We start from the raw sequence: 14,063 nt of genomic DNA on the forward strand, positions 1-14,063 counted from the left end.
AAATTATAATTTATACTCTATTAGCCCATATTTAAGGGATTACTGAAGCCACATCTTTCAAAAATCATTGGGCTAACTCTTAAGTTTGGGTGCTTTTTTTTTTTTTTTCTTCTAATATAAACAGACATGGCTTAAGGATAAGAAACCATTGTTTCACCTTTTGTTAATAAATTAATGTTTATGCTGAATGCTGCAGCAGGTGCAGCAGGGATTAAGCACTTTCAGAAAACAGCTGGCCAGTATATTTCTAGCCACAAAAGCATAAGTGCAATCATTAGGAGGAGAGAATGAAGAACAAATTTGAACAGAGAATTAGGAAAGGAAATTAAGGTCCTGGGGCTAAGAAACAGAAAAATATATCAGGTAACAGGAAACCAAATAGTAAAGATGAACAGTAGGTTATTCTATTATTATTTGTGTGTATTATTTCTGCTCTGAGTAACTGAGAGAAAAAATATGATACATCCACTTTGAGGAAAGTAACCCTGGCTGTGACCAGTCAAACATAGAAAGGGAAGAAAAGCACAAGTTACTTACTGCTTCTGGAGAGATGGAACAGGTGGAAAGTTGATGTAGTTTCCTGGTCTAATTTGGCTTTATAAGACATACAATAGAGAGGCTCAATACTTGTATTTAAAAGATGATTTCTAATGAAACTTAATGTTTAAGATGTCATTTAGCTACTAACATAAGCCCATCTTGGTGCTGGCCACAAATAACATCTCAACAGTTTCTTCTTGAAACAAATTAGAGCTTGCTCTCGTGTAATATGAAATTCATAAGACTCTTCTTATTAAACTTTGTGATTGACTTAAAAAGTACTGGGATTTTTCCTGTGAGTTCCGTTCTACATGTCAATGGAAATGAAAACTTCAGCGACAGTGGTATCATTTTTATTATCAACTGTTCCTATGTGATACTGATGACATAAGCAAGCAGTTCTGGACATTTTCACCTCAGTTACAAAGCACCGTTGATTCTCTGTCAATGGTTTATGAGCTGGTTCTCACTGAAACAAAACTGAACTTGTATGCAGCAACTCCCTGCTACTGCAGATCTTTTAGCCAATCACCGCTCTCTCTCCAAAGTATTTTCCAAGAAAAAGACCTTGATTTCTAACCTTTAAACTTTTTGTTTTTCTTCTGAATTTAGGTCATTCGCTCTAGATCATTGAGGCCACCGGAGAAATCTCCAGTGTTTCAAAGTGTGTTTCAAAGGAGGCAACAAAATGAAAACTTCTGAATAACAATAATATCAGCATTTCAGAGAGGGGCTAGAAATTAGACAAGTGAGAATTTGGTCCTTCCAAGACTGGGTGTATTCTGTATTTACTTTTAAGAATGCCATTTATGAACTTGTGTCTACATAGTGATTCAGTGGTGTTCATTTTTCACTACGAGAGGCTCCTGCCATCTGCATCAGGAATATTTCAGATCAGTGCATCACAGCTCGGATGTAAGAGCTTTGGGCTGGTTGATCAGCCCATTGTAAACAAGCAATTCCAGAGAAATCAGAGGCATGCCAAATTACTGATACTGAACATTAGTCCTGGATTTATTATCATTTTTTTAAAACTAGAACACAACCACCCAAGCCAAACCGACCAACCAGCCAAACAAAACTATGAGGAAAATTCAAACTATGAGGAAAACAGAGCAAATCAGATCTTGCTCATACAGGTCAGTGCTAACAAATACTGATGTCAGAGGTCCAAGATCTGACCATAAAAGCACAGCACAGGGAACCATTAAAGCTTAGAAGATTCTAATCACGCATAGCGTTGCTAGGTGTTTTTGCACACTGAGTTCCAAAACAATAAATTAGATTGATAATTTTATTATTATTATTATTTGAAAGTCTTTTGCACTGAAGGCATTCCTTCAGACGTCTTTATAGATAACAACTTTGTAGCTTAGTGGCAGCTCTGAGCTTAGGCCAGAGCCAAGGGTTTCTCAAGAGTGGGAGCAGTTACATGTGACTGTTAGCTGTTCCTTCCCTTTCACGGGGAAAGCGTCCAGATGGAAAGCGAAATTCGCAAGGGGAAACTGTATGTCTGCTGCCAGTAACAAAGAACTCAGAGATAGATTACAATGTTCTTCCCACAATTGCCTGGCGAAAATCTCAGGCTGGATGTTGGGAAAAAAAGTCTTTTAGAAGAAAGGGGGAGGCGTTGGCACGGGCTGTCCGGGTGGTGGGGCCACCGTCCCTACAGGTGTTGAAGAACTGTGGAGATGTGGCACTGAGGGACGTGGTCAGTGTGCCCATAACGGTCGCGCCTCACTACAGAGTGGGCGAGGGGAGAAAGGGCGGCGCAGAGCGCCGGAGCCAAACCCTTCGTTTTGTTGAGGTTTTCCTACTGAGGTTCTCCACAGAACCGCCCCCTCTCCTCTCCCGCCACAAAGCCCCGCTGGGTCACGCCGGGTAACGCAGCCCCGCCGGCGGTGCCGCCCCCCCGCGGGTCGGGGTCAGAGGCGGGAGGGAGTGAGTCCTCCCAGCCGGCAGGGGGCGCTGCAGCCGGAGAGTACGCTCGGCCCCGCCGCTCCGTCGCCGCCATCTCCTTGTCTGATCTCATAAAGGTGTCGCGCAGGTTCCGCCTGGACTCGTCGTCATTCAGCCGCCCCGGGCCCGGCGCCGCCGCCGGCCTCTTCCGCGCCGCTGCCCTCGGCCAGGCGCGGCCCGGCCCCTCCTTCTCTCCCCCCCCTTCCTCCTTCTCTCGCGGTGCCGCCAGCCGGCGTGAGCGGCCGCCGCGCTTCCACCCCGGTTCAGCGGCGGGCGCCGGTTGCCCTCCCCGCCCCTTCCTCCTCTTCCTTCCCCCGCCCCCCACCCCTCCCCGCTCCGGGATCCTCTCCCGCCGGCCGGGCCCCGGAGCGCCGCCGCCGTCGGGGTGTGAGCGGGGCCCGGCGCCGTGCCGGGCCGTCCCCTCGCCGGCGGGGCCATGGCCGCGAGCGCCAAGCGGAAGCAGGAGGAGAAGCACCTGAAGCTACTGCGGGAGATGAGCAGCCTCCCGCCCAACCGCAAGTGCTTCGACTGCGACCAACGCGGCCCCACCTACACCGACATGACGGTGGGCAGCTTCGTGTGCACCTCCTGCTCCGGCATCCTGTGAGTGCGGGCGGGCGGCGGGGGCTTTCGGGGCGGTCCCTCGGCTGGAGCCGGCCCGGCCTGTCGCGGGGTGACCTCCGCTCCGGCTCGGCCTGGCCGCGGCTCCGGGGCGGCGGTGACGCGGGCCGAGCGCTCCGCGCGGTGCTTCTCCCGGGGCGGGCCCTTCCTGCGCCGGGCTCGCTCGGCCACGTCGGACGGCAGCCGGCGCGGGGCTGCCCGGGGGAGGCGGCCGCGAGGCTCTCCGGGGGCTGCTCGCTGAAAGTCCGCCCCCTGGGCAGCGGCTCGGTGGTTCCTAGCGGCTGCGTATGGCCTTGACTTTATCGCGTCCCTGCTGGCGAGGAGGTGTTCTCCTGCGCGTAGGGAGCGTAAGCGTTTTGCTCCGGTATTGGGGGTGGGGGGAGCGGCAGCAGAATGAGCCCCTGAGCGTGGCTGAAGATGCAGGGAAGTGCTCGGAGAACGCTTCTGGAAGACAGAGGACGCGTGGCCCAGCGGCGCGCTTTCATGACACGAAAGATGTGGGCAGACAAACCCTGTTGTGAATACTGTGTTTTTGGCATTGAAAAATCATGCTTCAGTGTTGGATCACCAGGTTGGCCTTTCGTAGACCAATTATGCTTGCCATTAGTTTAAGACAACTCTATGCTGTAGCTAGGAGGACAATCTCCGGTCTTAGCAGGTTTAATAAGGTTAATCAGAAAAAGTTGACTTTTTTTTTTTAATCTTTCATTACTTCATACAAACTTTATATGTAATTCTTACAAAGGAATTAGTTCTGGTGAAGGAAATTGTATTTTTTCCTGTTCCTCATTCCTGCACGGGCCTCCCCCTCCTCCCTTTCCCACCCTTCCTCCTTCTCGGAGCACGTATGAAATTAAACCGGTGGAGATCAGTCAGTTCTGAATTTCAGTTTGTGTCATCAGAAGATCAGTCACATACACATAAGTTGGAGAAAAAGCCTACTGGCTTCAGTGTTACTGTTTGCTTAGTTAAGTGTGTTTGCTTGTTTGTGTTTCTGTGGCATTGAGCAGGATCAAAGAATTGGCCTACGTGGTATCAGAGGATACATATTTTTGTTTGTAAGGATTTGAGTTCATAAAACACACATAAGAACCTGAATGAAGTTCTGTCCCTGACCAAGAAGGACTGAGTACCCCTTCAAGTAGTCTGATGTTTTAGAACAAAGTTGCTAATTATAATGAGACTCATAACAAAGCAAACATGTAAGTTCTGTGCTGAATTCACATGGAACAAACTGCCTCTTATACCGGACAGATAGTTAGGCTTTTTTTTTTCCTGCTTTGTGTAGACTTTTTGCACAGGCTTGATGCAAATACAGAAAATACATTCAGGTTGGGAAGCTGAAAAGAGACTCTTGCTTTTGACGTACACATGGCACTTAATCAGCCAGCCCTGGCTATTGTTTGCTATGCTAGCAAACTGTTATTTGTGCTGGCATGTGAAACTATTTTAAGCTACTGCACAGAGCACATTTAATGGTTGCACATGTTCTTACTGGTTAAACTGTCAGCACGACAAAAGTGCTCGATGAGAATATTCTTTATTTTTCAGGCTGCTTAATTTTAAGAAATGTATCACAAGTGCTGCTGAGATGTTTAGTGTGGCTTTGGGAGGATTTGTTCCCTCTATCTGTTGGCTATGTTGTATGGTCCGCTAATGTCCATAGTCCAATTTACAGTAACATGAAGGACATGCATGTGATGAAACCGCAAGCAAGCAAGGGGCAGCTGTCACTTGCTGTTAAGTTAGCTATCACTAGGTTGCTACTGTACTTGAAGAAAGTAAGGCTTTTTCTGAAAGACACATTAAAAATATTCTAATAAAATGCCAATTGATACCTTATTCTAAATGTACTGTGTTTCTATTTTAAAAATGACTTTTCTAGTTCTTATAGCTAGTAACGTTGATGCTTAAAGAGAGCATAAAGGACTGTTAAGAGGACTTTTTCTACTGAAATCAAATTGTATTCCTTTCGTATTGACGTGGAAGCACTTTCATGAATTGCATAAGCAAATAATATATCCTTTCTGTTAACACTTTAGAACCTAGGCAGTGGGATATTTTTCTTAGTAATGAGACAGCATGGAGATGGACAAGGCCTGCCTCATCACTAGAAACTGCTTGGTTTGGTTTTTTTAGCATTTCTGTCAGAATAGACCTTCAGACAACTTGTTTATTTCCAAATGTTTTTCTATGGAGAGTTCCACAGTGGAGGGCAATGACTTGGGAAGAAACCACGTAATGGCAAATGAGCATAAAAGTCCTGCTGCTTCTGTAGTTCTTAATGACTGCTTGCATTCTGCTTCATAATACTTGCTTTACTGTAAGACTTTAATGTTATTATTACTTGGTCTTGCTTGTATGCTATGTGAATGATTTTCCTTGCTTCCTGTTTTAGTTAACTTTTTTTTCTAGTCTGGTACAGGAAGTATTCTTGGAGTAAGTAGACTGGTTTTTTCAAGGGCAAAGTGCCCAGTGCAAGATTAAAAGACTGATAGTTAACGAGTCTCCTTCAGAAAGGTTACTCAGTTAATTCTGATGTGTGGTTGCTAACATCAGTATCGACTTCAACAGGTATGTTGTTCTAGATACAGGTCTAAACTTCAGAAGTCTGATATCTGGATAGGGTTTTTTGGAAGTTTTCTGAGGTGTTCAGTCAGTCTATTCAAACCTAAAGCCTTCATGGGGGATCCGTCATTAATTTCTAGTGATTTCTGCTAATGCTTCCATGTATAGAAAGATATCAACATTATTTGTTACTAGATCTAGCTTTAAGAAAACCATTGGCATGTCCAAAAGAGTCTGATTAGCTTGTTTGAGTGCTGCTGAGTATGGTAAAGAACTAATGAGTTTATGAAGGTCTGTTTCTGACTTAAATGTTGAAGGTGAATCACACCAAGTTAGTTGAATATTGCGGAGGTCCTTTCCTTAATATGCAGGGCTTAAGTTTTCCCATCAGGTTGAGTTTACCAGAGTAAAGTCTGAGCTGTACGAAATGGAGAATGCAGGAGAAAGGTCATGCGCAGTGGTTTGGATAGTGGCTTTGTGTTGAAATACCTCTTCTTGTCCAGAAAGCAGCATATAAGCATGGAAGCTGTGCCCAATTCTGCTTTTTGGTGTTGGAAAAGAATGTAAGATGTGTAGAAATATACACATCACATCATTGTTTGGTAATGATGTCTAGTGTGTTTTTGGATGCCATAGTGTATCCTGCTGATAGTGACATCCTCTCTTTGTCTTAATCACGTGCTGTTTTGCCTTGTTTCTCTGCTGTCTCTGTATGTCTTTGCTTTCAAGCACCTCTCCTGCTCAGCCTACTCCTAGTTACCAGAAATTAAGGTGTTTGTAAATTCTTGAATAAAGGATTACCTGTTTGACTAAGAGTCCGCTTCCAGTTCTGCACCGTAGAAAGTCTTGATGTAGCCCTGCCTGATGGATAGCTTTTCTAAAAATCTGCTCATGTGATAATATGGACTCCTCTCCTACCCTTCTCCTCCCTAGCACCATTCTTTCTCCCCCCTCCAACCTCCTGGGGAACTTTCTCATTCAGATGCTGGCACTCCTGGCTTGTCAGGAAGGAGCAAGTAAGAATATTTAGAACATATTGTTACTGTGGGGAACGAAAAAGCTGTTTTATCCAATTTCTTACAGTTATTGGATGATGTGGCCTTCTGTTGGCTGCTTATAATATTCCTATTTGAAATTTTAAAACTTTCTGGCTAAGGGACCTCTGTATCAGCCAGATTAGAGTGTTTGATGGCTGATACCAGTAACAGACTAAACAATATATCTTTGTGTAATGGCTGTGGTTTGCTGTCCCTTTCCCCAGAATAATTCTGCAGAAGTTAAAATGTCTAAATGAGCAGTGCTAGACTGAAGGTGATTCTGACTGTTGGCATAACTTCCCAGTCTTTTTTCTCTTTATCATGATTGGTAAATGGCTCTGTGCTATGTATCTATACATGTAGTTCTTTTTTCTATTTTTCTATATGCTGGCTGGAAAGCTAAATAAATGTCTGTGCCATGGTAAATACTGTGCAGCTCAGAAAGGATTTTTTTTTTCAAGAAAAAGGTTAAATTAACCTTGATTGTGTATGTAAGTCTTTTGCTGTTAAAGTGAACTTGTGAGATGGTGGAAGGTCTCCAGGGAAGTCTTCAAGTACCCAGAGTGGCCAGTACTGCTTATACTCACTTATTGCTGATAACAATAGCATAGAAATAACAATGAATATGGTGACACTGGGCTTCCAAAACTCATTTTCCAGGCACATAGGAATGTAGGGTTCTGTTCAAAGGCCTGGCATTTGCCTTGCCTCTTTAACTTCCTGCTTCTTCAGGGATCAGATTTTGCTGGCTTAGACTTGAGATCATGTTAGAATCTGACGTAGGGTGACATTAATGGTGTTGAATAACCATCTGCCCACCATTCCTCTCATGGAAGTGCCCCTCTATCCCAACAAAGCCCACTTCTAAACACTTATAAATAGAAACTTGTGTTCTAGCCCTGTCTGGTATTCTCTGAAATGTTGCTGACATTTGTTGGAGAAGAGCACAGAAACAGCGGCTCTCCCAACAATCACGAGTTCAACCTAAACTTGCTCTAAATTGCATTAGTAACAAACCTTTGGTGCTCATTGGTGGCGTCTTAAATGTTGAATGTTTAAATCCCCAGACTTTGTGGTCTTGTGCTGCTGGCCTTAAAGCTTCCTTTGTTAGAGCACAAGCTCTAACAGTACTTGCTGAAGAACAGCCTTGCTCTGTTCGCCATAGTATCCAGCTGATGAACTGTCCCTGACAGTGCAGGACAGTCTCAGAGCTGGAGGTTCTGGTTGCGTTGCTGTTCCTTAGGAATAATCATTTCTGAGTATGAAGCTTGTATTCATGAGCAGGATGGAAGTGTGGGATGCTGTAGCTGTGGCGTGCTGGCTGCATGCAGCCTGGCAGAATGGTCATCTGACTCAGTCATCCTTCCCAAGTGCCATTCAGGAGATGGCTGCGATCTGGATTAAGTGCTGTAGTGTCATCCTGAGGAGCTCTGAAGCAGAGACTGGTACTGCTGCACCTGTATGGGTTACAAATATATGTTCAGGGTCAGTTTGAGTTTAGGCATTATTATTCTGACCAGAGGATTATGATTCATTTGTCTCCTGTTAAATAGGAATACTGTGAAGCATTAGAACTGTACAAAATGCTTGCCTAGTATATAAAAGAAACAAAGCAAGTGTTAGGTAATTTTTTTTGTATTTAGATAAAAAAAATATATAGTCCTTAATTCCTATTAAGGGGTAACTGTACTTGGCTGTCTACCGTTAAGCTTCTCCTGTGTGTACATAAATTGCTTGTGAATCACCTGAAATTCCTGTAGGTAAGGAAGGGTAAAATAGCTTAGGACTTGCAGAGCCAGAGCTGTAGTACTTAGGTTTTCTGTTTTGACTTCTTTCTAAATCCAGTAACTGTTCTGTTCTAGGGAGATTCTAGTTGGTTTGTGGATATAGCATGTTTGAAGGTAGCTCATGCTGGTAATAAATCATATCAAAATTTTAAGATGTTTTGATTGTAGAATCGAAGTGATTTTTATCAAGAAACTTTGTGCATATGTTTTGGGTTGTATTTCCATGCTGTGCAGTACAGCCTCTTGTCTTGAACTCTTTGGTCTAGGCTGATTTCTTTTGCAGTTCCAATATGTGAGGAGGTATTTTTTTTAGGCTTCCTCCCACCCCTGGCCATCTTAATAACCTTAAGAGTTACTCGTATATATGATAATGCAACTTGATCATCAACTTTGTATTTTCTGACCATTACAGTTCAGAATGTCACGTTTTATTAGATCAGTGATTCAGTTGTGTGCTCTTCCATCATGCAAGACATAAGATGCTTCTGTGTTAGGCCCTGACCTGTAGGGATGGGGCATATTTCCCTCCTTAATAGGAGGATGTAGAAGAGATGAGTTGTCTCCTTGCACGTTGCAGCTGTAACTTGTAAATCCAGGCATCTTGAGCTTTATAACATAAACTTTAATACAGTAGAGCAGTCTGCACTGGAGAGAGCGGGGTATGTTGGAAGCCTCTTGTTAGGCTAAGCACCATCTAGTCAGCGCTTTAAATGCGCTTAGTGGGGCGCTTAACAGAACTGACGGTGCATTTATGCTCTCCTAAAAGCTGTGAAGAGCCCTAATAAATCAGTGTAGAGCAGGTACATGTGTTTTCCTACTTAAATATCTTGTGCCTTCTTGCTGAGATACTAAACTGTGGAGTCTAATTTTAGATGTTCAGGTTCGAAAAAAAATTGCTTTAGGCAAATAACATTCTGTGAAACTAATTTTCATAGGCCAGTAGGTTCATGTGTGACTTCTGCTTTTTGAATACTTGTAAGTTCATGTATGTCTTGGCAAGGCACAGTGAGCTGTTGGTGTTTACCCAAGTGTTTCAAACAGCGAGTGTCTTAAAGCTACATTTTTTTAAATTAATGCTTAAGCTATATGTCATGCTTAGCCTTCTTAGCACTATCCAACTTTTTGTGTGGAAATCAACTCTATCTTTTTTTAAACGCAAGAACCAGCATTGACATTTTACAGTGGATGTAGGCATCAAGGTGAATTTGCAACAGAACTTTACAACAGATTTTTTTGTTAGGCTTTCACAAAAACTCAGTATTGGGGAAAAAAAAATCACTTTTAAACTTATGTACAAAGATTAACTTTGTATTAATCAAGTGGGCAAGCCAGGTTTATCCTTTCTGGTTTGGACAGAGAACAGTTACTTTCTAATTAATGTTCCGGGAATAATCAGAGTTTAAACAAAACTGCTACTTAGCTTAAATTAGTTGTCAGTGGTTTGTATTCCTCAAGGCAATCTGAACCAAACTGCCATTTAACGATGAATAACAAATATAAGAAATAAAGCCAACTCTGTACTAGTTGATTTGTTAGCCATTTGTTGGCCCTATGTTACATTCCTGTAGAGCATCCCTCATCTTCTCTGGAGTCTGTCTTCTCATGTACATAACCACAAAATATTGCATTCTTTATCTCATAATTAACTTAGTGTATTTGCTTTCTAAGATGGTATCAAAAAAATCCAGACCTGATTAAGGTAACACGGCTGTACTACCTGTCGGTGTCCCCTCTGTTTGGCATATGTGGGCTGTAATGTTCTTCCTTTCATTGCGCAAAACACAGTTTGATTTTAATTGCGAGTATTTGTGGGCAGAAGCAGTGTTTAGCATGTACCTAAGGAAAAAGCTTGAGAGGAAAGTATTTTCTTATACTTGCAGTGTTACTCAGCAGGATTTTTCTTGCTTGCAGGTTTTGACTGAACTGGTTTTGTCAGTATCAAGCTTTGGCAACAAAATTGACTTTTGGTTTCTGTTAGTGCTGCTTTGAGCAGTGCCTGGTTGTGAGAATGTGCCCCTTTTTCTCTGAGGCTGAGCTGCTGCAGCTTTGAGCTATTCCACTATTTTGAGAGAACAATCAAGAATTAGACTTTTTTTGTTCCGTTAGTGTTACTTGTAGCATTCAGGGGGAACATGACAGACGTGTGGACAGAGGGGCAAAAAAATAATCTAGAAAAAGGTTCTGGGAGGAAACAGGAAATGTAGGTTAGTGCAAGAGGAAAAGAATCTGAGCTGGGAAGTCTAGCAGGCAGGAATCTACTCCAGTTAGAGTGGGGTCAAGTGAAAGAGGATTGGGAGGGGAAGAAAGTGATGATGGAGGGACCCAAGACTGAGGGATGTAAAGGAAAGATATAAAGGAAAAGATGAACAAGTTTGTGGAAACAGATAAAGGTTTCGAAAGAAGTTGTCCTCATAAGTTTGTGTAGGAAGGAAGAGTTGGCGTGTGCAACTTTGGTGTCCTCTAAAATTCAGTTATTTGACTTCGCACTCTGAATGCAGTTTTGAGATGAGTTGACTTCAGTTTGTAATGTTAAAAGTGATTGTATGATGACAAATTTCCTGAATACTGACAAAATACTTCTTGCTTCTTCTTTTAGACGGGGCTTGAATCCACCCCACAGAGTGAAGTCAATTTCAATGACAACTTTCACACAACAGGAAATAGAATTTCTGCAGAAGCATGGAAATGAAGTAAGTATTAATACCAATACCAAGTGATAAGCATTTTTAATATTCAACTTTGAAATAGTACTTAAGCAAAGCTTGAGGTTTTTTAACAAGTAACAAGTAGACAGGAGTCTTGAAGCTAAGCTCATTTGAAGTGATACTTCTAAGCAGCTCGTTTCGCTTCAGTAGCTGATGATCACAGTGTTGTGTTATTGCCCAGCCTGACCAGTCTAGGTTTACATGGTCAGATCTTGAGAGACAGGTTTTCTCTTAGGTGAGGCACTATGCATTTATTTAAACTCTGCATGTCCAGGCCTTTAGGCTGACTGCAGCAGTGTCTCCTGAAAGAATCAAGCATGACAAACGTGAATGTATTGCTTATAGATGTTTTTCTATGGGGTAGCTGCTAGGAAGCCTTACAGTAGTTTCAGTAGCCTTTTTCTTCAATAAAAATATAGTATTTTAAAGGTCCTTGAAGAGAGGAAGGAAAGGGAGAAATTATTTCCTCTAAGGATTAGATAATGAGCAACTGTATGTTTAGGGTGACTTGCATCAGCTTTGAAGAAATGAAGTTCTAGTGTACTGCCTTTGTTTTATTTTTTTAAATAAATGAAAACTAAGTCTGGTATAAACGTTGGATTGTATCTTATGGGCATCTGTGTAGAATGTAAACCCTGGATTCCATTGATGCTGTCCTCAATTCGGGGATGAGATTTGCATTTCAATATTGTGCTGTAGCATTAAGAAGTTGGAGGCAACTTCTAAACCAAATATGGAAAGATTCTGTTTCACTTTGATTGGATCTGTGTTCTGTTTCAGAAGAGTTATTGATTGTAGTCTGTGGATTATTGTACTAACATGTTCTTGTGAAGCTCTGTGGGTGTGTAAAACTCATCATTAGTTAAAATGCTGACACTTAACTTTTATAAACTTAGCCTCATTCATAACTGTCAGCTTTAAGAATGAAAATACAAGTAGCAATTTCTTTTCCTGTCCTAAGAAGTAAGTGTTACTTGTTGAAATGGCTTTGGTCGTTTGGTGGGTGATTGCTCTAGACAAAGCTGGAATGGGGTCTCAACTCTACCAGACAGCACAACATTTTCTCAGTATCTTTAAATAGCTTTTTTGAAATTGCTTTGGCTTGTTAAAGCTGTTTAACAATGTAAATATTATAGCACATTGTTGACTTTTTGCATGAAGAGAGTAATAAAGAATCTTTTGTGGGTTTAGGTAAAGTATGTAGGAATCTCTTTCCATAAGATTAGATTGTAAGCTCTAACTGTGCTGTACATTTCCCAAGTATAAAGGAAAACATGTGAGTATATATGTGTATGTATGCACAGGTCTAAAGTATGCATATATGTATGTATTTGTGTGTGTATATATTTGAGGGCTGCTCCAAAAGTAATGCTGCGTATCTTATTATGTTGGCCCAAAATGTCAGAGGTAGATGTTTGTGGTGTGGCAGTAGAGGTTGATCCTTCCTGCCATTATTCAGTTGCATTTTGTTGCCATGTGACAGATGGCAGCAGAGGGATGTCTGACAGAATGGTGTTGGACAATGGAAGTGTGTATGAAGCAAAGGTGCAGAACTGGACTGCTCCATGAGGAAGAAATGGTACCCACTGGCATTCATTGACACTTTCTGAATGTGTATGAGACCTAACAGTGGATGTGAGGGGGTGGTGTGTTTCAGCAGTGGTGACCGCAGGAGTGGGGCCCCTCAGCTGGTGCAGACTTTTATGAGTGTGATGTGCGGTCTCTTGTTCCTTACTGGTGAAAATGCATAGCTCCTGGTGGCAACTGTGCTGAAAAAGTGTTTTGTAGCTGAGAATTTGCTCTATCAAATAGATACTGTGCCGTTTGTATCTGTTATAGGTTCCATGGAAATAAATAGGAGGCATTACTTTCAGAGCAGTTTATATATATGTACACACACCTGCATTTGGCTTTTATTTCAGTTTTTTCTGAATCTGTTATGGCTAGAGAATGTGATTACTTTTTTCACTGATTTGAAACCTGAAGTGGACCTTACATAGTTGATCGGCATAGTTGTCCTTCTCATTATAGAACTGACTACCCTGCAATTAGGATTTATTTTATTCATAATTTACTGTCAACATAAATGCACTTGAGATATCTGCAGTGACATACTATTTCAAAAAGCACGTGTCTTTGTTGTAGTATTTATTGCTCTCATTAACAAAAACACTGTAATGATTTAAATGAGCTACCTCATAAATAAGATGTGCCCCTATTGTTGTAGATAATAGATTGCTTGCTGAAGTGTTACTGCTTTAAACACCGTTAGAAGTTTGAAGCCTGTTTTAAACACCGTTAGAAGTTTGAAGCCTGTTTGAGCGTGCCTTCACTTCCATCATGCTGTATGTTGTGGTAGTTAAGTAGTGGCTCTCTTGTGTTAGTATTGACTTTAGGTATTAGGTAGAAGAAATTCATCTCACTTGACAAGAAACCCTTTTTTTTGTCTTGTTTGTTCATATACATAGACATGTATGCTGATGTTAAGAAGTGAAACTTTCTGATCTGAACTTCGTCAGACATGGAACTGTCCAAAGTTTTAGAGATCAGTATGAAACACAGTACCGTCACTAAATGTTTTGGATGTTGGTAGCACTGAGCTTTTTATTTCTGCAACTGGAAGAAAAATAAGTTTTTATTCCAAGTTAGAGTTTTTAATGTCTATTTTTCTACAGTGTGTAAAATACTTCTATATAGCCAGGGCCTCTGTAGTAAACTTTTCTGTTTCTGGATTAATAGATCATGGTGTAGCACAGGGAATTTTTTGCTGTTGAAAGACAAATAGAAAGAAATCACATTAAACAAACCTTTACTGAGATAAAGTCATTATGAAGGTGGTGAGTTGT

At 41.9% G+C, this 14,063-nt stretch overlaps 1 protein-coding gene across 17 annotated transcripts in view; it reads left to right on the forward strand.

Moving 5' to 3' along the window:
- The first annotated feature begins 2,552 nt into the window (after nt 1-2,552).
- AGFG1 (ArfGAP with FG repeats 1) overlaps nt 2,553-14,063 on the forward strand; it is a 35,836-nt gene continuing 24,325 nt past the window's right edge. For 7 of the 17 annotated variants that reach the window (XM_015276977.4, XM_015276978.4, XM_015276979.4 and 4 more), the window contains exons 1-2: nt 2,553-3,102; nt 11,109-11,202. In XM_015276977.4, the coding sequence (XP_015132463.1) occupies nt 2,936-3,102; nt 11,109-11,202 (261 nt within the window). In that variant the 5' untranslated portion in view covers nt 2,553-2,935. Of the gene's footprint in view, nt 3,103-3,216; nt 3,692-11,108; nt 11,203-14,063 lie in introns of those variants that run through there. The other 10 variants (XM_025153686.3, XM_046898627.1, XM_046898629.1 and 7 more) reach the window with 2 other exon arrangements.

This window comes from Gallus gallus, chromosome 9 (genome assembly GCF_016699485.2).
Source record: "Gallus gallus isolate bGalGal1 chromosome 9, bGalGal1.mat.broiler.GRCg7b, whole genome shotgun sequence".
Lineage (NCBI taxonomy): Eukaryota > Metazoa > Chordata > Aves > Galliformes > Phasianidae > Gallus > Gallus gallus.